The 25,884-nt window shown below is 27.7% G+C and overlaps 1 protein-coding gene across 1 annotated transcript in view; it reads right to left on the reverse strand.

The window, feature by feature from the left end:
* The window catches only part of LOC135922622 (TATA-binding protein-associated factor 172-like), an 88,110-nt gene that overhangs the window by 28,149 nt on the left and 34,077 nt on the right, over positions 1–25,884 (reverse strand). The window contains exons 10-16 of the mRNA XM_065457030.1: positions 24,564–24,695; positions 24,149–24,456; positions 23,480–23,645; positions 22,953–23,241; positions 5,564–5,664; positions 4,728–4,898; positions 2,574–2,862 (exon numbers count right to left, since the gene is read on the reverse strand). Coding sequence (XP_065313102.1) covers positions 2,574–2,862; positions 4,728–4,898; positions 5,564–5,664; positions 22,953–23,241; positions 23,480–23,645; positions 24,149–24,456; positions 24,564–24,695 — 1,456 coding nt within the window. The remainder of the gene's footprint in view (positions 1–2,573; positions 2,863–4,727; positions 4,899–5,563; positions 5,665–22,952; positions 23,242–23,479; positions 23,646–24,148; positions 24,457–24,563; positions 24,696–25,884) is intronic.

The following is a 25,884-nucleotide window of genomic DNA, read 5'->3' on the forward strand; positions in this document are numbered from 1 at the left end:
TATTACTTTTGTCAGTATTTAATTTAAATTGGGCAGATGATGAAATGAAAGAAAGATTAGTAAGTTGGATAAATATCCTTGAATGCATGGACTAAAAGTAAACAGAGAAAAGACGGAATATATGGTGATAGGAGTAGATGAAACAGAAAGCATTGATATAAATAAATGAATGGCAAATATCAGCAATTGAAATCTGCATATTTAGGCTCCACTATACAAACAAAGGGCACAATAAAGTAAGAGATAAAGAGTAGAATTTATCAAGGGTGGTTAAAGTGGAGATCTTTATCTGGAGTGCTCTTTGACAAAAGAATCCCACACAAATTGAAAGGAAAAATTTACAGTTCCATAGTACAACCAACTATTCTATATAGTTTGAAAACATGGCCAACCAAGAACCAGACGAGAGAAGTCTACAAACTATGAAGATGAGAATGCGAGGATGATTGCTGGGGTATCAAGAAAGGATAAGGTGGGAAGTACAAGAATACTGGGAAGTTTAAAAATAGTGCCTATTAAGACTAAGATAATGGTGAAAAGACTTAGGTGGTATGGGCACACAATGAGAAAGCCTATGAACTATATAGGAAATAAGGTTAAAAATTTGGAAGTGATGGGCAAACGTAAAAGAGGAAGGCCAAAACTTCAATGGGGACATAAAGTTAGAACCGATATGAAGAAATATAAATTAGATAAAAGAGATAGCATGAATAACATAAAGTGGAGAGAGATATTGAAGGAGCTTATCACCAGAAAAGGTGAAAGCTAAAAAGAAAAAAAATATAATTTAGCAAGTTTTTTATTGATTTGTATTCAGCCAGTTAAATTCTTATAGTAGGCATTAAATACTTCAGTTAAATAATTTCAACTTCAGTTAAATAATTTCAAACAGAGGAGTCCAGGTTGAATTGCAAATTTCCTATTTCGCAACAGAATTTTTCTATATAATTATATCATTTAATATGCCCATCATTAGCATTAAAAACAAAAAAGGGTGCTATTTAAGAGTTAGTAAAAGGCATGCTATTATTTTTGCAAACTAAAGACAAATATAAAATTTGTGCATAGGACACTATATTTTATATTCTAAAAATTATCAGCAAAAGACTTCATAAATTATGTAACAAGATTAAAAAAATCGCCAACTATTTTTGAAGGTAATGATTTAAATTTTTAATATATTTCTAAAACTTCATGGAAATGATTAATAATTTGTGTAAAAATAAATATTTTATTGAAATAAAATTTTGATTTTCAATAATAATATCTAAAAATTGATGAAAATATGTGAACTAGATTTATTTAACTTTCGTTTTATTATTTAAACCTCAAATCTTCTAGGGAATTTGAATTTAAAAAATATTTTGATTTAATTAAAGTAGTGCAGATCCAGGTCAAAAATTGGTATGAATTTATGAATCCGGGCCAAAATAAAAAATTTGGGCTGGTCATTATCATTACTCTGTTTAAAATAATATTTTGCTTAATATCAGAGAGACTAGGTACCCAATTAGTTTATTTTACAAATATTGTTTTGTTTAATTTTACCAAACCTGGGTTCGGAATAAGGCCATATTGGTTAGGATTAATTAATAATAATTTAAAAATTTGGTTAGGTTTAATATAAATCACTAGTTATTATTCATAATTTTGTTTAACAATTTTATCTGGGAAATTTTTATTTGGAAAAATTTTATAGAAATTGTTTCTAATTTTGTTGATTTTCTCGAAAATTTTTACATATTTTATAGGGATCAAAAAATAGGGGAATTATCTTCAAGGGTAATTTTTTCAAAGGGAATTTTTTTTCCGGGGAGTAATCTTTCGAGAATTTTTTTCCGGGGAATTATTTTCCTAGATTCATTTGTTAAATTATCTGCAACAAGAAGAGGATTTTAAAATATCTAACGGTAACGTGTCATATTCAGCTAGTGTTGTTAAACGGCTTGAATTTGACAATTTTTAAAAATGGTTAACTCAAAATTTTGACCAAAAGTAAATTATTCTAGCTTATATTTTGCCCATATAGATGGCAGAAAGGTTTGGACTTTTATTCGAGAAATTTCGAGAATTAAGTAATAATATTTGAACTAAAATCTTTATTTAGCCATTTTTAAAAATCGGCTAAATAGAGCTGCTTAACAATACAACGTTCATCTATAAACATTGCAAATATTTTAAATGGGATCATTAACTTATGAAGAATAAAAATCAAAATACACTCAATCATTCGTTAGAGTTAATTATTTTCTTTTAAATAGAAAATATTGATATTTTTATTACATTGGTTCAAGAAAGAAATCGATATAAATATAAATATCGGATAGGTATCGTATCGGTGAAAAATTTGTGGATAGGTATATTCTTACACATTTCACTACTTAAAATATCCTCTTCCTACCCTCTAAGGATTAGATAACAAAATACATTAGAAAGTAAAATCTTAGGTAACAACCAAGTATTCATGAAAGTAAAAACTCCAAAAGGAAGGCAGTGTTGAAGTATATTACAAAACCATATTAATTTTAAATGTTTTATATTCATATCATTGATAAATCAATCATCTTTCTTACCCTTTCTATCGAATTGCAGCCATTCCGCTCCGAATGGTCCGCCATTTTTAGCACCCAAGGCGAGCATACGATAAATTAAACTTCCCGACAAGTCTTTAGCATCTTTCCTCTGCCAGCGTATAAATACAAAGATGGCTGCCAGGATTTCGCATAGACGCCTGCACAATAAAGGCTCGTGCTCGACCTTCAAAATATCCATCAAATCGCGTGTTAGTTTAATAAGGTCAGGTAGTTTGTGTGTTTGTTGAGAATTAAGTGAAGTTTCCACTTCCAAGGTCATCACATCTGACTAATATTACAAGGTAAATATAGTATTATTATGATTAGTAGATAAATATGTACTTCTATTTTATTTATTAAATTCTAATCAGACCTGTTGCAAGGCCTGACTCGGATATTTTTAAAATATATTACATTTATTTTTAATTTTTATAGCTAATAATGGCGATTTAAAATATTTATAACCCGGCCCAGGTATTTTTACAAAAAATTTTTAGACTCGGCCCGATAAATTCATTCATCGTGAATTTTTCAAGACCCCTCCTAGCATGCGCCGGTTTTTTCCGAAAAAGCCTATAAATTCCTTACTAGTTGTTTATATATATAAATTAACTTTAATATTATATAAAATAAAATGTAACAAATGCTTATCTTTTAAAAGACATAAAGGGGTTAATGGTAAATATAAAATGGTGCGATTTTGAACGAACCAAATGATACGATTGAGGTAATACTTGTATATTTTTTTACCGAAACGAATCAAAAAAACGAATTACTCATTTACTTGTTTACAATTTTAATTTTTATATAGATATCTTCTTTTATCATATATGAGAGAAATTGTGATCTGGGAGTAGAAAATTCTTATAATTATAATAATTAGGTTGAATCTATATAATTTTATTATTCCTAAAATAATTTTAGTTATTAATTACAGACGCAACCTTTAAGTCTTTTGAAGAATTAGTCAATATGAATTAAAGGCTAAAATAAATTATATAAAAATTTGATCGAAATAATTAAAGAATACTACAAAGGAGATTATATAAAAAAAAGTATTTCATGTCTGTAAGCATGGAAGTGGTCTTCAATGTGAACTAACCCATTTTTAAATAAATAAAAGTAAATGAGGGCTTTTGTTATTTTTTGTCAAATATTAGTATTTCAAATTTTATAAAAAAACGACTTAACCTAATAATTTAAAAATATCAAGTAACGTGTTTTAGAGTTATAAAAATTTAAAAACGCTACGTTAAATAAATATAGAAACGTCAATTAGGCTGGTTCTTTGGTTTTTTGAAAAAGGTCTGAACTTGCTAAATGAGTTATAATATAATTAGTCTAAAGAATTACCTTAGAGAAAAAGAGATATAGTGGAAAAATATTATCGACCAGGAACTTCCAAAAGGTAACAAATTTATGGTTTCAAATATATTTATAAAATAAAAACATATTAATGATGAACTCCTTATTAAGTGGATAGGTAGCAAAGAATTTTAATACTTAATGGCAAAAAATTTTAATACTTAATGCATTCGCGATAATGCATTCACGATATTGCATTCTTGATAATACATTCGCTGTAATGCATTCGCAATAACTTATCGGTAATGCATTCGCTCTAACCCTAAATTCATAGTGAAGCGCGATTGCGATTTAGCCGCTATATCGTAAGCGACCGATCAGCTGGATCAATCGCAGTGATTTTCATTCATAGCGCAAAGCGATATTATTGATTCATAAATTTTTATCAGTCAAATGATTATTTTTGTACAAAATCATCATGAAAAAGGCGAAATTTTTTAATTATATGAACCAAAATATTTATTAATTCTATTTTATCTTTATTCTATATTATATAGGAAACTTATAATTACATTCTAAAAGTGTCTAGAAATTTTGGAATTAATATAAAAAATCGATAGAAATTGATTTAAATTAAGAATGATTCAAAATTTCACTATTGCCTAAAATTTATAGGACAGGAGCTATACTGTACTGTGTGAAATATATTTAAGATAAAATTAAATCAATCAATATTTTGTTTTATAAAAGAGGCAGACTATAAATAAATGTATTCAACAAAAACCTTATGACAATATTAATGATATTCCTGAACGCAACAAAAACTTGGGAAAAAGATTGAACACAAACTTGGTTGGCTCGTTTATCGACCCAAATCATCCACAAGATGCGCACGCATATCAAAACGCCGTTGACTCGGGCGTGCGCGAAAGCCTGTTTTTCTCGAGTATCCTCGATGACTTTTCGCAAAATTGTGGCGTCGGAATGGAGATGAGTATCAATACAAGGAGGACGAGTATTCTGACAAGATTTATTATTAAAATCGAAATATTTAGAAAATGATTGTTAGTCAATAAACCATTTTAAAAGGGCTAATAAATAATTTTATGATACAGAGGATGAATAAGCATAAAGAACCCTGATCCTAGTAGAACTCGCTGTAGATACCCTAAATTACAAAAAATATTTTGAACTTAAAAAATGATTGTTTTAAAGTCTGGTAATTCGGACCAAAATCCGGCTAAAAAAATTTTAAATTCAGACCAGGCGAAAAAATAAAAAATGATCATAATATCTGTGGGATTCTTTCATTTTTATATTAAAAAAAATGAATTTATATATTAAATTGCAATTTTCGAGCCATATTTGAGTCTAAAAATAAAATTTGGAGCCTGGACCAAAAACATTATTAGGTATTTTTTTCAAAGGTGTTATTATGGACTTTTTTTCATCGCCAATGTTTCCCTTTTTAGATATATCTCGGAATTAACAGGGTTTTCAAACTGTCCAAAATAAAAAAATCACCGAAAATTTTTCCGAAGGGATTTACTCAAGGTTTTACATATTATATTTGTTTCAATAAAAATTAATAAATAGGAGCAACATTATTATATCTGATCACATGTTCAAACTAAATAAAATATAAGTCTTTAAATTTATAAAGGAAATTATAATTTTTGATTAACTTCTTCTGGCACTGGGCAACGCTTTTTACGAATAGGACTGGGGACTGAAGAAGGGCAAGGGTATTCGGTGAGAAGCCATTCCAATAAAGTTGGGTCCAAAGCTTTTTTAATAAGAAATGGAATGTTTTAAGATGTATGATTATCATTAAAAGGCGCTAAATATCTTTAGAAAGGAAATGATCTTTTGATAAATATTCAGGACCGGATATATTTTTAATTCTGGTTCCAATCTGATTGCAATAAAATAATGTATTGAAAAATAAAAAATGAATAAATAAATAGAATAGAAATTTAAAGGATTTCTAAATCAATCAGAGACCTGTAAGCCCTGCCTATAAATTATTTTAAAATACTCAAGCACGGCCTAAATTTTTTTTAACATTACCCAGGCCAGGCGGAATATTGTAAATCCCATTATTACATTATTATATATACACAGGGTTTCCAATTCAAAGAAGGAAAAGTCCCAATCAAAAAAGGAAAAGTTTCAATCATAAAAGGAAAAGGTCCAATCAAAAAAGGAAAAGAATCAATCATAAAAGGAAAAGGTTTAATCATAAAAGGAAAAGGTTTAATCAAAAAAGGAAAAGGTTTAATCAAAAAAGGAAAAGGTCCAAACAAAAAAGGAAAATTCCCAAAATGAAAGGAAAAAGTCCGATCAAAAAAGGAAAAGGTTCAATCAAAAAGGGAAAAGGTCCAATCAAAAAAGGAAAAGTGTCAATCGAAAAAGGAAAATTCCCAAAAGGAAAGGAAAAATGTCAATCAAAAAAGGAAAATTCCCATTCATAAAAGGAAAATCGTAATTTTTTTAAATTTTTCTTAAAATTTTATTTATTTTTGTTATTCCTCCTTAATTTATATCTAAATTTTTGCGATTTCTTTACGTTTTTATCTTACTGATCTTTTCTCAATTTATTTCTAACACTTTGCAATTTTCTTTGCTATTATTTTTCTTACTATATCTTCTCTCAATTTATTTTTCTTCTCATTTTTGATTCTTTTGTATTTTTAAAAATAATTTATAAATTTAGGTCCATTTTTTTAACAATTCTTTACGTTTTTTTTTCATACAACAATATTCTTTTTATGATTTTTTCATTGTAATCTTTTACATACATTTCTAACCTTTTCAATCTCTTTAAGTCATTTTTAATCTTTATTTTTTTGAGCATTTGTCAATTTTATTTTTAATAATTACTTTTTAAAATTATATTTAATGTTTTTGGCAGAGAATATAATTACAATTGCTAAATTAAATTATTCGTTTGGTTATAATGTACCTTTTAAAATTAATAGTGAACTGCATCGAGCCTAATTTTTCAACAAGGGCCGGCCCAAAATTTTGCCGGCCCGACACGAACCCGAAATATTTTTAAAAAGGTTTTACGGGCCCGAACCCTGCCCGGCCCGAATTTATATAAATATTAATTTTTATAATTACTCAAAATAAATGATATATGTTATATGGCGTCTAGTTTCTATAAATAAAATCTAATATTTTTATTTTACATTAAAAATTCAACATAAAATTGATAAATTTATATATATTAAATAAAATTTCTAAAGCCCGACCCGACACGAATTTTTAAAAAAATATTAGGCCCGGCCCAGTCCGAACCCGATTTCCTTTTAAAAAAATAGCCCGGCCCGAAGCCCTGCGGGTCGGGCTTACTTTTGCAAATCTCTAATGAAAATTAATAAAATATAATCATTTTTAAATTCTTATGTTTAATATTATCAAAAATGAGAAGAAAAAAAATTGAGAAATGCTCAAAAAAATAAAGATAAAAAATGACTTAAAGAGATTGAAAAGGTTAGAAATGTATGTTAAAGATTACAATGAAAAAATCATAAAAAGAATATTATATGTATGATGAAAAAAAAAGTAAAGAATTGTTAAAAAAATGATAAATTTATAAATTATTTTTAAAAATACAAAAGAATTATCAAAAATGAAAAGAAAAATAAGTTGAGAGAAATATTAAGAAAAATAAAAGTAAAGAAAATCGCGAAAAGTTAGAAATAAATTGAGAAAAGATCAGTAAGAAAAAAAACATAAAGAAATCGCAAAAATTTAGATATAAATTAAGAAGGAATAACAAAAATAAATAAAAACTTAAGAAAAATTGACAAAAAATTAAAAAAAATTACGATTTTCCTTTTATGAATGGGAATTTTCCTTTTTTGATTGACACTTTTCCTTTCCTTTTGGGAATTCCTTTTTCGATTGACACTTTTCCTTTTTTGATTAAACCTTTTTCTTTTTTGTTTGACACTTTTCCTTTTTTAATTGAAACTTTTCCTTTTTTGTTTGACACTTTTCCTTTTTTGATTGGACTTTTTCCTTTCTTTTTGGGAATTTTCCTTTTTTGATTGACACTTTTCCTTTTTTGTTTGGACCTTTTCCTTTTTTGATTGACCTTTTCCTTTTATGATTGACCCTTTTCCTTTTTTGATATAGACTTTTCCTTTTTTGAATGGGAAACCCTGTTAATTAAAAGTAAATAAAATATATTTAAAAAATGTGTGTTATAGAAAAATATATCACATTCATTCACTTATCATATTTTCTATTTTCATTTTATATACGAATTTCATATTCACTGAAAAATGCTCCATAAAATATCAAAAAAATATAGTAATGTAAAATTAGAAGTAATTCTTAAAATATTTTATTATATTCGTAATCAAAACGCATCTTATTTATGTAAATTCATATAATAAATATATTAATAAAAATAAACATTTTACATAAAAATCAAAAATAACAAATAATAAACAATTTAATACATAACATTTATAACCAATCTAATTAGTTTCGTTCGTATTCTTTTAAGATATCGATCTTGACTTGTAGTTTCTAACTTTTGTATAAGACTTCCTTCAACTTCTTGACTTGTATCGTTTTTCTCCCTCTCATTTAGTTTCAGTTCATCGTTATTGTCTACTATCTCTTCAGTTCTCTCTTATATTTTCGGTTCTTTTCCTCAATTGATCAGTATGACGTATAATCGTTTTACCCTCAATACTTTCTTCATATCGTAGTGATTCGAGTATGCTTCTAAAAGGCTTTTTCCCATTATTTTTCTTTATTATTGTAAATGCGCGACCACACTTTTTCGTCTGGAATTTTTGAATGTAGTATTCTAACTTCTCCTTTTTGATCCCCCGTTCGAATATTTAGTCTAACAATCCTCTAGGTTCAATTTTTAGTAGTATTTAGGAGGGATATTGTTCATTTTTTGCCCCTGGTGTATTTCGGTAATTGTAGAGAAAAAAAGAGCTAAACTGGTTTCTAAATTCCCCTCGTTTCTTTTATTCGTGCTCTGTTTAAAGGTTCGAATAAAACGTTCGGCCATGCCTTTCGTTTAAAGATGGTATGGACTTTCGTGCAATAATTGTATTCCGTTTCTTTCGCAAAAATCATTGAATTCTTCTTTACTGTTGAATTGTGGCCCGTTATCAGAAATGATTATCTTAGGAAATCAGAATCTGGCAGATATTTCTTAATATTTTTATCGTGCTTTCGGTTGTATTACCAGTCATGGGAACTATCTCTGGCCAGCGACTGCTATCATTACCAACCAATAATGATTTTGAAATGGTCCAGCATAATCAATATGTACTCGGTGCCATGCTTTTGGTGGTTTTTCCCAATTTTGAATTGATGTCATTTGAGGCATATCGTGTTGTTCCTGGCTTTCTCTACATTTTTCAACCCACGTTTCTATATCTTGGTTTATATTAGGCCACCGCAAGTATTGTCTAGCTCTCATCTTTATTTTGCATCATATCTAAAACGTTGTTTCGGTATTTTTGTGGTATTATCATTTTAGTTCTCCACAGTAAACAACCTCTCTCTCTGTTTTGATTTCCTCTCTTATTTGGCTATACTCTTTTAAACATGTATCATAGTTTATTGGTCATCCGTCTTTTGTATACCTGTATACTTTGGAGAGTACATCATTTTGCATTGTCTTTCTTTCAATTTTGTTTGCATCTAAAGGTGTTTATTCTCCCACCTGTATTTGATCTTTTCTAGAGGTAGGCGCGGGCCGTGAAATTGCGCGTGACCCACCGTGGAATGTGAAGAAATTTTAAATTATTAGGCATGACTGGGCCTTTTCCAAAATTTTCCCCGTGCGTGAGTGGGCGTGAACACAATTTCCATAAATCACGGAAATTTTAATTTTTAAAATTGTTTTTTATTAATATAAATTTGCAAATTTATAATTTTAAAAAATATATAATTTATTTATTATTTAATTTAATTTACTTTTTTTAAAAAAAAGATTAGTTTTTGAAAACAAAAAATCTTTCGCATTTTATAAACAACATCCGAGTGAACCTATTTTTACTTTTGCTAGCTTTTTCTTTTAAAATTTATATGTTCAAATTCAAATCAAATTTATCAACAAGCTTATTTACATGTATATAGTGATCTTCTTTCAAGTATTTTATTATTATATATGTCATATGGGGTTTCGGAATCCGTGGGGATTCGGAATCTCTCAATTTTAAATCATTTACTAATGGCGATTTTTGGATTTTAAAAATCTGATTTTACAGGAATTGTATTCCAGCATGTGTAGAGTATTTACCCTATAAATTTCAGCCAATTTCAGCTATAGACATTTTTGTTTTTTATAATTTATATGAAAAATCCATATAAAAATTAATATAAATTAGAAGTAGTTCTAAAGTTCATGGCAATATTGTTTGAAATTTACAGTTAGGGTACTCTACCCATGCTAGAATACATTTCCGGTTAAATCGGACTTTAAAATTTTTTAAATGACTCTCGGTAAAGGATTTAAAATCAAGATATTCCGAATCCCCACGGATTCCGAATCCCAATACGACATATATATTATTTTACAATGAAAATGTAATTCTTCGCATTAAATTACAAATTTTAGTATTTACAAATGTCATTGAAAGTTTTTACTTTTTATTATTTGTAATAAATGCTTTAATGTAATGTATGAGTAGTGAAGGAGTAGAATTTATAATATTATATTAATATATAATAAGTATTTCTTTATTAACAATTAAACTCAAAGATCTAGAGTACTATTAGACCCAACAAAATACAACAACCAATGAAAAATAATAAATCAATGGAAATATGGTAATACATAAATTTAAATATGTTTTATTTTCATTTATCTTTATTATTTATACTAATCATTTTCACTCAAATTATAATGATTCGAAATTAATATAACTCATTGTTTAAATTTTCTCATATTTACCAACAAATCTAACATACTCAATATAATTGTCATAAATAAAGTTGCATATTTGGATTATATATATATTTAAAAATGTAGTTAACAAATATTTTAAAAATTTCAAACATTACTCATATAATTTAAAATCTTGTTGTTTTATTATTTAAAGCTCCAGAAAACAGAAAAAGCAAGATATGGGATAATTTCTTAACAATTTATTATAAAGGTACCTTACAAAATTTTGTAAAATGTACAAGTTGCCAAAACGTGATGTCATATAAATGTAAAACAGGTACTGCCAGTTTATTAAGACATAAATGTGTCATAAAAAATACAAAAAAACATTCTGATCAGACGATATATAATATGTTTAAAAGACAAATGTCAGATAAATCAAAAGCAGTTTTACAAAAAAAATCAGTTATATTTTATATGTAAAGATCTACGACCTTTAAATGCTACAGAAAGGGAAGGATTTTATATTGGCCAAGAGTTAATCAATGTTGGTGTTACATATGGACAACAAAATATAAAAGATATACTTGTTAGTCGAAAAACTCTTATGAATACAGTAGCTCCGAAAATATATGAAGAAATTAAAATTAAGATAAAAAGCTTGATCAAAAACAATTACTTGTCCATAACCACCGACTTTTGGACAGATGAGTATAAAAATCGTAGTTTTTTTAACTATTACTGGGCATGTTATCAATAAGGATTTTGAATTAAAATCATTTGTTTTGGCTACAAGGTATTGGATGAAAAAAAAACAGGAGTCAATATCAAAATTATAGTAAATTCAATTTTGGAAGGATACACAGACATAGAAAATTATTTAAGTAAATGTATAGTGGTAACTGATAACGGGGCAAACCTAATATGTGCATTTAAAGATGATGAAAGGCTACCATGCATATGCCATATATTAAACAACATTATGCATTACATTTTTGATAATTGTTTACATGAAATAGCTGTAAATATAAATGGTGTGAAAAAAATATTACAGTATTTCAAACAATCAACAGCTAACAGCAAACTAGGCTACACTCTTAAACAAGATGTGATAACTAGATGGAACTCTGTATATATCATGATACAGAGTTTCTTAAAATCATATTCCGAAATTCAGGTGTACTTGCTTAGCAAGCAAGAATTAAATCGACTAGCCACTGTTGATATTACCATCTTACGGCAGTTAGAATTTTTTTTATCAATATTTAAAGAATGCTCGGAAAATCTGAGTGCCGATTCTCATCCCACAATAAATGAAGTTTATCTGTGGAGACAAAAATTATTACAGTTTTGTTAACCCTCTGAAGGGGATACAACAATAATAGAAGCCTTAAAAATCAGGACTGGATGTCTTTTAAAAGAAAGATTCATCATGCAGCCCCTACATAAAGTAGGCTTAATTTTGGATCCCAATTTCAAAAGCCTTAAGTTTTTATCAGAAGAAGAAAAAAACGATATATATAAAACTATCATAAAAATGCTAAATGTCATAAAATATGATATGAATAAGTCAATGCCGAAGCCAACTATTAGCTGTCATAATTCGTCCTACACTCACAATAATATTCTAAATGAAACATTTAGAGAATTTATAGATGATACTGATGAACTTCACCATCTATTTTTCTCAGATGAAATAAACTCATTAATGACTTGTGGTCTGTTTGTAATGTGAACTTTTTTCCATATATAAATTCTATGAATTTTGTAACCCTAAATATGATGGCGAGAGCTTCTCTTTCTATTTGGCTATAATTTTTCTCAGCTGCATTTAGTGTTCTTGAGGCGAATGCAATTGGTCTCTCCTTACCCCCTTCTATATGTGATATTACTGCCCCAATTCCTATGGCTAGGTTGCTAATATAATGGGTAATTTTGGATCATAATGTTGTAATATTGGAGTACTACTTATTCCTTCTTTGTTTATTTATACACGTCTTTGATTTCATCAGCCCATCCCCAAACTACTGCTTTTTAAATAATTTGTATAATGATTTGGCTTTGAAAAATTTGAAATTAATTTTGAATAGTATGTTGCTGATACTAGAAATGACTAATTGTTTTATGTTTGTTGGTTCTGGTGCTTTTTTATTACTACCTCAGTATTTTTTTCTGTAAAGGTAATCCCATTTTTTAAAATATTGTGTCCTAAGTACTCGATATTTTGTTTGAAAAATTTACATTTTTCTATCTTTAGCCTTATTCCATTTTTGTCTGAACATTTTAGTACCTTTTTTAAATTTGTTTCGTGTTTCTCTCTATTTTCCCGGGTTATTATAATAACATCTAAATAACTCCTTCAAACCCTTTTAATAAATTTTCGACTTCTAGTGAAAATATTGCTAGAGAAGACTATATAAAAAAGGTAGTATTGTATATTTAAATAATCCTCTTGTGTAATGATTACAGGATATTTTTGAGACTCTTCCCCCACTTTAATTTAAAAATAGGCATCTGAGAGATCCAATATTGAAAATTCCTCTTCTTTTCCCAAAATAAATCTAGGATTCTTGGTATTGGGTATGAATTAAAATTAATATTTTGATTTATAGTTGTTTTAAGATCCCCGCAAATTCGTAATGTTTATCTTTCTTTTGAACATATGAGTAATACATAAAGTGAATGATTAATTTTTCCTCTTATTTTTGCAATCTGTCTAAATCTTCTTCAACTTTTAATGTGTATGGTATGGGACGTCATTTACAGAAAATTGGTTTCTCGTCATATATATTTGTGCCTTAAAATCTTTCAAACAGCCCAATTCTTTGGTAAATAATTGAGGAAATTCATTTTGTATATTAATATTATTTATTTGCATGGCCCTTTCAGATATTTCAGACTTTTGGAAATTTAGATATCCAATATTTTCCAATTACATTTTATGTATATCCTTTTGTAATTATGAGAGGTAGCTCTAATGTTCGTCCTTTATATGGTACTTCTACTACAGTCTGACCTAATAGTTGTATATTGATTTCTGTATAGCTTTTAAGTTTTAGCATGCCATTTGTTAATTCAGGTTAAGTTTATTTTTCCAATGTATTTCGTTAATTATGCTTACCCCAGCTCCAGTATCTAATTCCATTCTGATATAGCTGTTTATTGATATTCATTTGATGTATTATTAATAAAATTAACTATTTCTTTTCTATAGACTCGAGCAATGTGCCCAATTTTGTTGCATTTATAACAAGTGGCATTCTTGAAAAGACAATTTTCCTTTCTATGGTTTCCGCGAAAGGATAGGCACGGATTTGGTTTTTGCAGGTATTATAATTATTATATGATTTTGATTGTTTATCATTATCATTATTAAATTTTTTAATTATATTTATATTATCATTATGTTCCTCTTCTCTAATCAATTTTAATTTTATCATTTTGTATTTATTATAGATGTTTCTATTGCAGTAGACATTTGAATAACCTTAATTATGTCTATATCATCCTCGGATATAATCTTTATAAAATTTTAGCATTTTTTATTCCGAATACAAATTTATCTCTTAATGCAGTATTTAGATATTCACAAAATTCACAATTCGTTGCTAATTTTCGAATATTTTATATATAGTTATTAATTTTTCATCATCTTTTTGATTATATTGATATAAATTATAACTCTTTACAATTATATAATGTTTGGAATGAAAAATTTTGATTAGAATATTATGTATTTCTAATATCTCTATGTTTCCCGGACTGGTGCACAATTCACGCCCACTCACGCTTACCACTAAAAAATTTTTGACCCGACCCGCCCGCTCACGAAAGGCAATATTTTGATTCACGCACGTCACGCCCGAAAATTCACGGTATTTTTAATTTCAAAATTGGTAACCTATAATTATACACTTTTTTGAATTTATTCTATTTATTTCTATAATTCCATAACAAAAAATAAATACAATTTATAAATCGAAATTTTTATTTAAAAAAAGAATAATATCCATGTTTTTTTATTTTAATTGAGTACACCTTTCCTCCAACAAGCGATTGGCTACAGAAAACAATCTTTCACTAGATGACGAACTTGCAGGGGCGGATAAAATTTTACTAGCTAATTTTTTCAAAAAAGGAAACGAATTTTCATGCTTCCAAAACTTCAAAATACTATCATTATTATTTGTCTTCTGAGCGATGAATCTTTTAAGTTCATTCTCGCAGCTTTCTTCGATAGATGGTGAGGGTTTATCAGTATCATCTAGAAATTCTCTAAATGTTTCATTTAGAATATTAGGTTTCTTGTGAGTGTAGGACGAATTATGACAGCTAATAGTTGGCTTCGGCATTGACTTATTCATATCATATTTTATGACATTTAGCATTTTTATGATAGTTTTATATATATCGTTTTTTTCTTCTTCTGATAAAAACTTAAGGCTTTTGAAATTGGGATCCAAAATTAAGCCTACTTTATGTAGGGGCTGCATGATGAATCTTTCTTTTAAAAGACATCCAGTCCTGATTTTTAAGGCTTCTATTATTGTTGTATCCCCTTCAGAGGGTTAACAAAACTGTAATAATTTTTGTCTCCACAGATAAACTTCATTTATTGTGGGATGAGAATCGGCACTCAGATTTTCCGAGCATTCTTTAAATATTGATAAAAAAAATTCTAACTGCCGTAAGATGGTAATATCAACAGTGGCTAGTCGATTTAATTCTTGCTTGCTAAGCAAGTACACCTGAATTTCGGAATATGATTTTAAGAAACTCTGTATCATGATATATACAGAGTTCCATCTAGTTATCACATCTTGTTTAAGAGTGTAGCCTAGTTTGCTGTTAGCTGTTGATTGTTTGAAATACTGTAATATTTTTTTCACACCATTTATATTTACAGCTATTTCATGTAAACAATTATCAAAAATGTAATGCATAATGTTGTTTAATATATGGCATATGCATGGTAGCCTTTCATCATCTTTAAATGCACATATTAGGTTTGCCCCGTTATCAGTTACCACTATACATTTACTTAAATAATTTTCTATGTCTGTGTATCCTTCCAAAATTGAATTTACTATAATTTTGATATTGACTCCTGTTTTTTTTTCATCCAATACCTTGTAGCCAAAACAAATGATTTTAATTCAAAATCCTTATTGATAACATGCCCAGTAATAGTTAAAAAAACTACGATTTTTATACTCATCTGTCCAAAAGTCGGTGGTTATGGACAAGTAATTGTTTTTGATCAAGCTTTTTATCTTAATTTTAATTTCTTCATATATTTTCGGAGCTACTGTATTCATAAGAGTTTTTCGACTAACAAGTATATCTTTTATATTTTGTTGTCCATATGTAACACCAACATTGATTAACTCTTGGCCAATATAAAATCCTTCCCTTTCTGTAGCATTTAAAGGTCGTAGATCTTTACATATAAAATATAACTGGATGATTTTTTTTGTAAAACTGCTTTTGATTTATCTGACATTTGTCTTTTAAACATATTATATATTGTCTGATCAGAATGTTTTTTTGTATTTTTTATGACACATTTATGTCTTAATAAACTGGCAGTACCTGTTTTACATTTATATGACATCACGTTTTGGCAACTTGTACATTTTACAAAATTTTGTAAGGTACCTTTATAATAAATTGTTAAGAAATTATCCCATATCTTGCTTTTTCTGTTTTCTGGAGCTTTAAATTCAATATCAATGTCTTTCCTTCTTATTTTAGTTAACATCTCTGATTTTGAAATCATGTCCATAAACAATTTTAAAAATCAAAATTTCCGTGATTTATGGAAATTTGTGTTCACGCACACTCACGCACGGGGGAAATTTTGGAAAGGCCCGTCACGCCTAATAATTTAAAATTTCTTCACATTCACTCACGCGTAATTTCACGGCCCGCGCCCACCTCTAGTAAGTATCACATCCTATTGTTAATAACTGATTTTTCTTGTGATGTTGTTAAACTTGATTGTGTGTTTTTAAATTCTTTAAATAAGTCGTATCAATCTTTGTAACAGATTTGAATCTGTTAGACTTTTTATTGACTGCGCATAGTAATGTATTATCAGAAGTAATTCTTGAATTATATTTTTATTTTATTCGTTATCAAATCGCATTTTTTTTTCTATGCAAATTTATATAATAAATATCAGAGACCTGCAGAGGTACCATTTGCAAGGCTCGGCCTGGATTTTTTTTCAAAAATTTTATTCGCCCGGCCCGACGTGGTTTTATATTTTCAGGCAGGGCCCAATTTTTTTTTTGATTTTTATAGCTAATAATGGCGATTCCAAATATTTGGTTTTAAAATATAAAGCCTGGCCTGCATATTTTTTAAAAAAATTTTCAGATCCAGTCCGGGTATTTTTTTCAAAAAAATTTCAGACCCGGCCCGGGTATATTTAAAAAAAATTAAAATACGACCCGGAACAATGAAAACCATTTTACAAAAAATACAATTTAATACATGACAAATATAATTGAATTTTTTTTAAAAAAACGAAGGCCGTATAAAAATATTTCTACAATAAATGTAGTCGACTAACTAATAGTTATAATCGAAAAATTCTACTAAAAACTTTAGCCATTAAATTAGAAGACTAAAATTTTTAATATTATTAATGTTTGTTATTTTATTAAGATTTTTGAAAACATAAGAAATCTACCTAATTTTTAATTAACAAAATATTAATTTTAAAAAATATTATATTTGGTGCCAGTCAGGCGCTAAAAATAAACAGATTCTAAATTAAAATTGTTATGTGTATCGTTTTTTAGATATAGTGTGGAGTCATTTTGTATGATAAGCATTTTATTTGTGATTAATATTTTTTGATTTTTTTTGAGCATTCATTCTATTAATATATTATAAAAATTGCTATTTTTAAATTAATTAAATTATTAATCAATTTTTTTTATTTTATATAAGATATTAGAGGTCTGCATTGGGCGGCTCGCCCATCTAAGTGGGCGAGTGAATGGACGTGTACAAAAATTTTTGAGAATGGGCAGGCGGGCGGGTTAAAAAAATTTTGAAACTATGGGCGGGCGGGTTAAGGAAATTTAAAATTTTTGTTCAAAAACAAACTAAAGAAAATCATAATTAATTATGATCAATAACAATATTTCTTTTTCCAATCGTTTTTTTAAGTGAAGAACATTACTAGTTTTTCGACATCTTTATCTAATTTTTCCCACCATATATAATGTCTCGTAATGGATTCATTGTTGTAATACCCAGATGTCCCGTATGCAATATCTGCAAAACTCTTTTTTAAAGTGAGTACGGAATGATTAATCTGCCATTCCAAAATAAAATACCGTCATTATTTTCTATTTCATCTATTCTTGTTCTAAAAGCTTGTAAATCTGGTGCTTGATTTTGTATATTTGTACCATTTCTTTTCTTGATAAAGTTAATGTGTCATAAGTAAGATTTCTTATACATTTCACTGTTTTATTTTCACTTGTTATTCTATCATCATTTTTCTCTATTGGGTTTAGCGATAAAGCATCTGCAATTATATTATTAGCGCCATTCTTGTACATTATATTATAATCATATGCAGATAATTTATAAACCCAACGTAATAATCTTTGGTTTGTTAATGAGCTTAAATCTCTATTATTACCATATATCTTTATTAAAGGTTTGTGGTCTGTTCAAATTTTAAATTTTCGTCCATACAAATAGTTTTGAGATTTTTCTACACCGTTTTGTATTGCTTTTGCTTCTTTGTCGATTGTAGAATAATTCTTTTCAGCGTCTGAGGTGTAAGCTATTGGAAATTCGTTACCATTATCATATTTTTGCATGAATACAGCTCCATATCCTTGGTTAGATGCATCTGTTTCTAATATTAACTCGATGTCTGGTTTATAAAACTGTATAGTATTTTGTTCTGTTACTATTCCGAATAGCATGAAACGATTACGAAAATAGCAAGGTATTTTATTTTGGAATGGCAGATTAATCTTCGTACTCACTTCAAAAAAGAGTTTTACATATATTGCATACGGGACATCTGGATCTCACTTGAGGAAGAGGATATAATTCAGACGGATATCCTACTTTGGTGGAAACGCCAAGAGATTTGTCAAAGCTATCAAGATTAGCAAGAAAAATATTGGCGATTCCTGCAAGTAGTGCTTCTTCTGAACGAGGATTTAGCATTGCTGAAGGTTTTTAGAACAAAGAACGTGTTTGAATCCTGAAAATGTCGATTCATTATTATTTCTGAATTATAATTACATATAATATCAATTTTATATTTATATTTATATCATAAATTTCTATTTGATCAAATAAATTGTCCATAATTTACATTGATTATTTGTACTTATATTAATTTCCTAAATTATAAACTTTTTGTAGAGGTGTAATGTTGAAATATTTTTATTAGATGCTTAAAAAAATTGAAAGAATGGCCATTATTAAATTTTATAAATGGACTTGGGTTAAAATTTTTTATAAATAATGGGCGGGCGGGTAAAATTTTTTAGACTAATGGGCGGGCGGGTAAAAAATTTTAGACAAATGGGCGGGGCGGGCGGGTATATTTTTTTTGAAAACATTGGGTGGGAGGGCTTTTGGTCCAAAAACCCGCCCAATGCAGACTTCTAGTAGATATATATATCAGAGACCTGCAGGCCCGGCCCTAAACTAGGCCAGTATTTTAAATTTTTTAAATATACCGGGGCCGGGCCTAAAAAAAATTTTTTTAAACATATCCGGGCCGGGCCTAAAAAATTTTTTTTAAAATATATCCGGGCCGGGCCTAAGATTGTTAAACCCGGGCCGGGCCTTAATATTTTTTATAAAAATTTTTACATTATGGTTATAAGATTATATTATATTATAGTTATGATTAATAAAATATTGAGTGATGGTTAACACTACCTAACACCCACAGATCGATCTAATTATTAATTTCCTGCAAATTTATTCAAAGTATTAATATATTTTTTTATAATTCATATCTAAATTTTTACAACATATTTTACCAAAACAATCAAATAAAGGAATATCTTAAATAAGCCCCAATATTCAAGTATTATTAAAATATTTTTTTATAATTCACATCTAAATTTTTAGAATATATATTACCAAAACAATCAAATAAAGGAATATCACTTCTTGAAGTTTGTAATACCTTTCAAAGCGAAAAAGGAGAAATAAAATTGATTTTACTTAATATAAAGCATTTTTTAATTGATAAATTTGTTTTATACCAGTATCATTTTATTTCTCTTTTTCTCTGTCCCAAATTCAAGCAATTACGTATGTAGTCAGGGACAGATCGCAAGATGAAGGAAAACTATATAAAAGATTATATTAAATTACAAGAGGCTCAGGAAGTAAATGAAATACCATCGACCAGTCAAATTACGACTGTTGTTAAACAAACTGAATCGTTTTATGACAAATGGGGCGATGGTAATTCTGGTAATATGTCAATACCCGATGATGAATATTATAATTACATAAATAAAAAAATAGATGAAACATTTAAGGTGGATAATTTGTTAGAGTGGTGGGCGGCTCATCAACTGCTTCAAGTGCAAGCTGTGAGCGGAATTTTTCCACTACTGGGAGAATTCTTGAAGAAAGAAGAAGTAATCTTCAACCTGAAAAGGTAGATATGCTTCTCTTTCTTCATGATAATTTGTGAATTTTTAATATCTTTCTTGAGTATAGGGTTTCGTCAATCATGCTGGTTTTTTACTTTGCAAACTGTCAAATATTTATTGCATTTATTATATTTACCTTGAGTCATGAAAGTTTTTAATCCAACATTTTTCATTATTTTTTTTTACAATATCATATAATACAATTATCTTCTTTTGTTAAAAATTTATATTATAAAATAAATTATATTAATATTGTGCAATTAGATTATATTTTCAAAATACTATTTATTATACATGCATTTTTTTAAATAGCGATTTATTTTTATTTTATAAATTAAATAGTAAATTAAATACAATATATTATATTCTCAAAATATTTTCCATTTTTATAAATTAAATATTAGTTTTATTTTATTTAAATGCAATATAAAATATAGTATATGCTCAAAATATTATTACCTTTTTATGAATATTAGTTTTATTTTTATAAATGCAATATAAAATATAGTATATGCCAAAATATCCATTTTTATAAATAACAGTTTTATAATTTTTATAAATTCAATATAATATTCTCAAAATATTAGCTTTTTACATGTATTTTTTAAATAATAAGCGATAATACTCGCTGAAAAATATGGTAAAATACCTCATAGGTGAATTTTTGTATATACCAGGTCGAATATAATTTTAAAAAATTCAGAGCCGGGCCTGAAATTTTTTTTTTAAAAAATCGGGCCTTAAATTTTTAAAACCGGGCCGGGCCGTGCAAATGGTACCTCGGCAGGTCTCTGATATATATTGATAAAAACAGGAAATAAAGCAGTCGTCGTTTTTCCAGATCTCTTTATCATTTGATTAATTTTCTTTGTAACATTTTTAGTTGAGGTGAAAGAAAAATACAAAGGTAAAAACCAATATGCTTTTATATTAAAACGTTTAATTATATAGAATAATTAATATTTTTAATTAAAATTCAATATTTGAACTTTTATTAATTACTAAAGTTTTGTTTTAAATTTATATTAATTCATAAATTTTGTTGTAAAAACTACAAAAATAACTAAAAAGAAATATAATAGAATAAAATTATAAGTAAATGCATGAAATTAGTCGACTAATTTAGACACTAAAGTTTTTAGCCGACTCCCTGTCGGAAGAAGTCGACTAATTAACAACACTATGGGCTAAAAATATTTTCAAAAAAATCTAAGCTGGGCTGAGCCGAAAAATTTTTTTAAAAAAATAATTGGGGCTGGGCCAGGCCTAAAAATATAAAATACAGGCCGGGCTAAAGATATTTTTAAAATCTGAGCTGGGCCTTGAAATGGTACCTCTCAGTCATTGAATTAATAATCAAAGGTCAATTCATAATATTGAGGTTTCACTAACAAGAATAATTCCTAAAACAAATTATTCGATTTGTTATTCAATTCATATTTTGCGAATGTGAATAACACAATTATTCGTGAATAATGAATAAAAATATTCGTCGTATAATACCAGCTTCATAAATTGATCAAATTATTTGTAAGTAACATACCCCTTGTGGAACTTTTTATTCTTCTGATTAATTTTCCAAATCATTTTTTTAAAATTTTAATATTCCCCTTTTGTATTTTTGAAAAATAAATTTTTCCTAATTGAATGGAGTATATTTTTGCAAATCGAATAATGAATTTATTATTTGTAAGAATACAACTAGAGAATAGGAAAATTTCGTTATGATACGCCCGACATAAAGGTTCCGGAAAACTGATCCTGCGCCAGAAGGACGGTCCGTTTTATAACCAAAAATATCAAAATCCCGATTTTTATTTATATATTAAAATGGCAAATTATATTTTAAAATTCGATCAGTACTGCAGGATTTGTCCTAAAAGCGGGTCCGCCTCAAAAAGTAAAAAGACCACAAGATGGACAGATTGTTCTCTCATACTCTAAATACAAATAAAGAATTATTCGATTTGGGTCATTCCATGTCAAAATACAATTATTTGATTCAAATACGAATTATGTAATTATTCTATTCATTATTTGGTAAGTAATACCATACCATATATTGATATTGTCTAATAATGCAATTCGATTATCATTTCCCAACCGACAAGATCCCTGCATTGTACCCATTCTTTCTTGTCCAGTTCCCTCCAAGAAAATTTTATCCTACCAATCTGATTTATTTTTTTCAAAGATTCAAGTCCAACCCGCACTCTTAATTTTAAAGACAAGTCCTGGTTAGATTTGGAAAAATTTCTATTTAATATAAAATATAGAGTGAAGAAAAAAAAAGATTTCTTACAGAAAAATTATAAACGCTAGAGGAAAATATAAAAAAAAATTGATTGTTTTTCGTGAAAAGAATATCTATCTAATAGAAGCATTATGAAAAAAATTATTCAAAATTTAGCCAAGTCCAGTTTGAATTATTTGAAAATCAAAATCTACCTGATCGAGTCCGAAAAAATTTCGGACAAATCAGGTCAATTGGCGTAGTGCTCTACTGTCACATTTCGATCTTTGCGCATATTTTATTACTTAATGAGGAAGATTGTTCGTTTATCAGCTGTGATATGTGGCTTGGCATATCAAGAGCTTGCTTCTTATGCCCCGATAATGGCGTCAATTTGTAGAGTTTATCTTTGATTTTCTGGGACAGGTTTTGAATCTCGAATAGGTTGGGGGCTGATTCATCGAAATAAAAACTTTCCGATAAATAGTGAGGAAGTTTTGAGTATATCCGGTCAAAATCAGGCCAATGATTGAAGGTTTGAGAAAAGGATTGGGTCTGAGTCTGAGGTAAATTTTGTGATGGATTTCTATGAATCTAGAATTACATAATTTAATTAGCACAATATAATCTATTATAAAAATAAATAATTCAATTTAGAATCAATGAAAATGCACTTTTTATTAAGCAAAAACTTGTAACATATATTTACTTATTCTAAGATATAACTTTTCAAAACCCATTAAGTCCATGAACAAAGAATAATTTTAATGCCAGTTTAAAAAATCATAAAAAGTAATTACAAAACAAAATTCATGAATAAAAAATTGCATACCCATAGAGCAAATAAGCTCATCAGCTGTTGTAGAAACATTGCTCCCACAAACCTTTGAACAGCAGAGTGAGAAGAAAGATGGAACTCAATCAAGGTTTCAAAACTTCTCAAAAAATGATGATATTGTACCATTGAAGTAAGATTCTTCTTTTCGTCCTCCATGTCACTGTCGAGGTATATTTAAATGATGTGAATCTTAGACTTTTAATTATTACAACTTATAAATCTTAATTTTAGATTATCTCAAAAAATAATAGTTTATATGTTTTCATTACTCTGGTCTGGTGGTCAACTCTTTCATCATCTTACTCCATTCCCTTCCAATAAATCATAAAAATCCTAAGGCCCCTTTCATTTAAACGTTATCATTGTAGCTTTGGTATTCCTATCGTCTTTTTGCCCTCTATTACTCATCCCGTTTACCAAGCTACCTATATAATTCAGCTCTCTTCTTTCCACGTGGCTAAATCATATCAATCTATTATTTACACCATGTTGCATATTTAATAATCATTATTATTAATCAATCAAAATAGTTTTATTGTAATAGATCCTTTAAAAACCCTTCATCGTCAATGGGCACTTTTTAAAACAAGTTTCTTTGTTGCCAAGGGAAATAAACAGTATATAGTAATATAAAAAATAAACTAAAATTTTTTTAATTCATACTTAAAAATTCTATAGAGCATTATTGACAACAGTCGGCAAGCGGCCAATCGACATGTTACCACGTTAGTCTCCCGTTCTTGAAAGCCAAAGTTTAAAGAATCGATTCCTCCTATATAAAATTTTGTACCATCATGGCCCAAATCGTTAGACGATGTTTTGGGGTATGAATGTCCCAAATTTTGTATAGGTACATCACTTCTATGCATAGCCAAGCAAATCATGTTATCTAAATGATTGCCAACCAATGTGACGAGAGATGTGGTGGCAACAGAAGGTGATATTTCTCGTGACATCAAAACGATCCAAGCCTTTATGATAGAAATGTAGAAGGATTTGTTTTAAATGTTTTGAAATAAATTGTTTATAATTTTAAATACTAAGATCTGACAAAACAAGAACTCTCATATGCATTTACCTTTTCAATAGATTCCAAAACCTCGCTGTCGTCTTCTATCAGAACTCTCTTGTAGAGCTGCATCATATAATGGGCAAATTTATCGATAGATATAAATTTTGAGTTGACATTGGATGCCAACGTAACATTTATCTAAATTTTTATTTATTTATTTCATATTTACAATTTGTATGTTAATCGAAATATAAAATTTGTTATAATTAATTTCACCTCTAACACCCCCCTCAATTTATATAAATACTAGAAGCCTAAATCGGCTTTCTATGGTCACTGAACTGAGAAAAACTTTAAAAAAAATATGTCCGATTGTTACGAATATATTGGTTCAAGATCCTACTTTGATTAAAAAAAATAGAAATAACTTTTATATCATAGATTTCAAGCTATATTAATTTTATGATACATTTTTATAAATTATAATTAGCAATTGGTATCATATTCAGTCAATGTAATACTTTTTTTTTTAAACTAATAGCCATTTTTTGAGCACGTTTTTTTTTAAATTTGTAAATCAGATTTTACTGAAATGTATTCCAACATGTTTAAAAAACCTACCATGTAATTTTTAGAAAATTTTTTCATGAACTTTTGAACTATAGAATTTATATTAGTTTTTCCATAAATTTTTTATATAAATTATAATTATTTATCAGTTTTCATTTTTTTCTAAAAATCAATTCTTCAGTACTATTTAGAATAATCATTCATTTGCATTATTATAACCTCATTTAAAACACACAAAAAAAATTTTTAAAATATGCTTTCCTGAAGATTTTAAAATTGGATACAGAAGCTATAATACATATCCAACGAATTATAAAATTTTGCGTAATTTTTTTCAAGGTTATATTTGTTTTTTCGTGATGTATTTTTAAAAGTTATTTGAAAACCTTTGATTTTATCACTATTCATTCAGTAATTTATGACTTAAGGTTATTTTGGGAAGGCGTGAGATATTTTTAATTTAATTATTCGATAGGAAAATTTGATAAGATTATTTTAATTTTCGCGTTTCAATTCTAAAAGGAATTTATAAAAAATTTATTGGAAATCAACGATTTAATAAACTTCTATGTAAATATAATTAGTAGGATACAGTGATGAAGCGTCGTTTACTTTACTACTATAGGGAAGCAATTGAAATTTTTTTTTATTTAAATCATTGTGAATTCGCATTTTTTAAATGATGTTTCAAATAATAAATGTTTTTCTCAGGGCAAATAATTAATTAATATAACTTCCTATATTTATTGATTAAAAAATTCATTCCACGGAATAAGAACTCCTGAATTCCAAGAAAGCATAGAGTTGGATCAATATT

Source organism: Gordionus sp. m RMFG-2023, chromosome 1, assembly GCF_954871325.1.
Source record: "Gordionus sp. m RMFG-2023 chromosome 1, tfGorSpeb1-WG-v2, whole genome shotgun sequence".
Classification (NCBI taxonomy): Eukaryota; Metazoa; Nematomorpha; class Gordioida; order Chordodea; family Parachordodidae; genus Gordionus; species Gordionus sp. m RMFG-2023.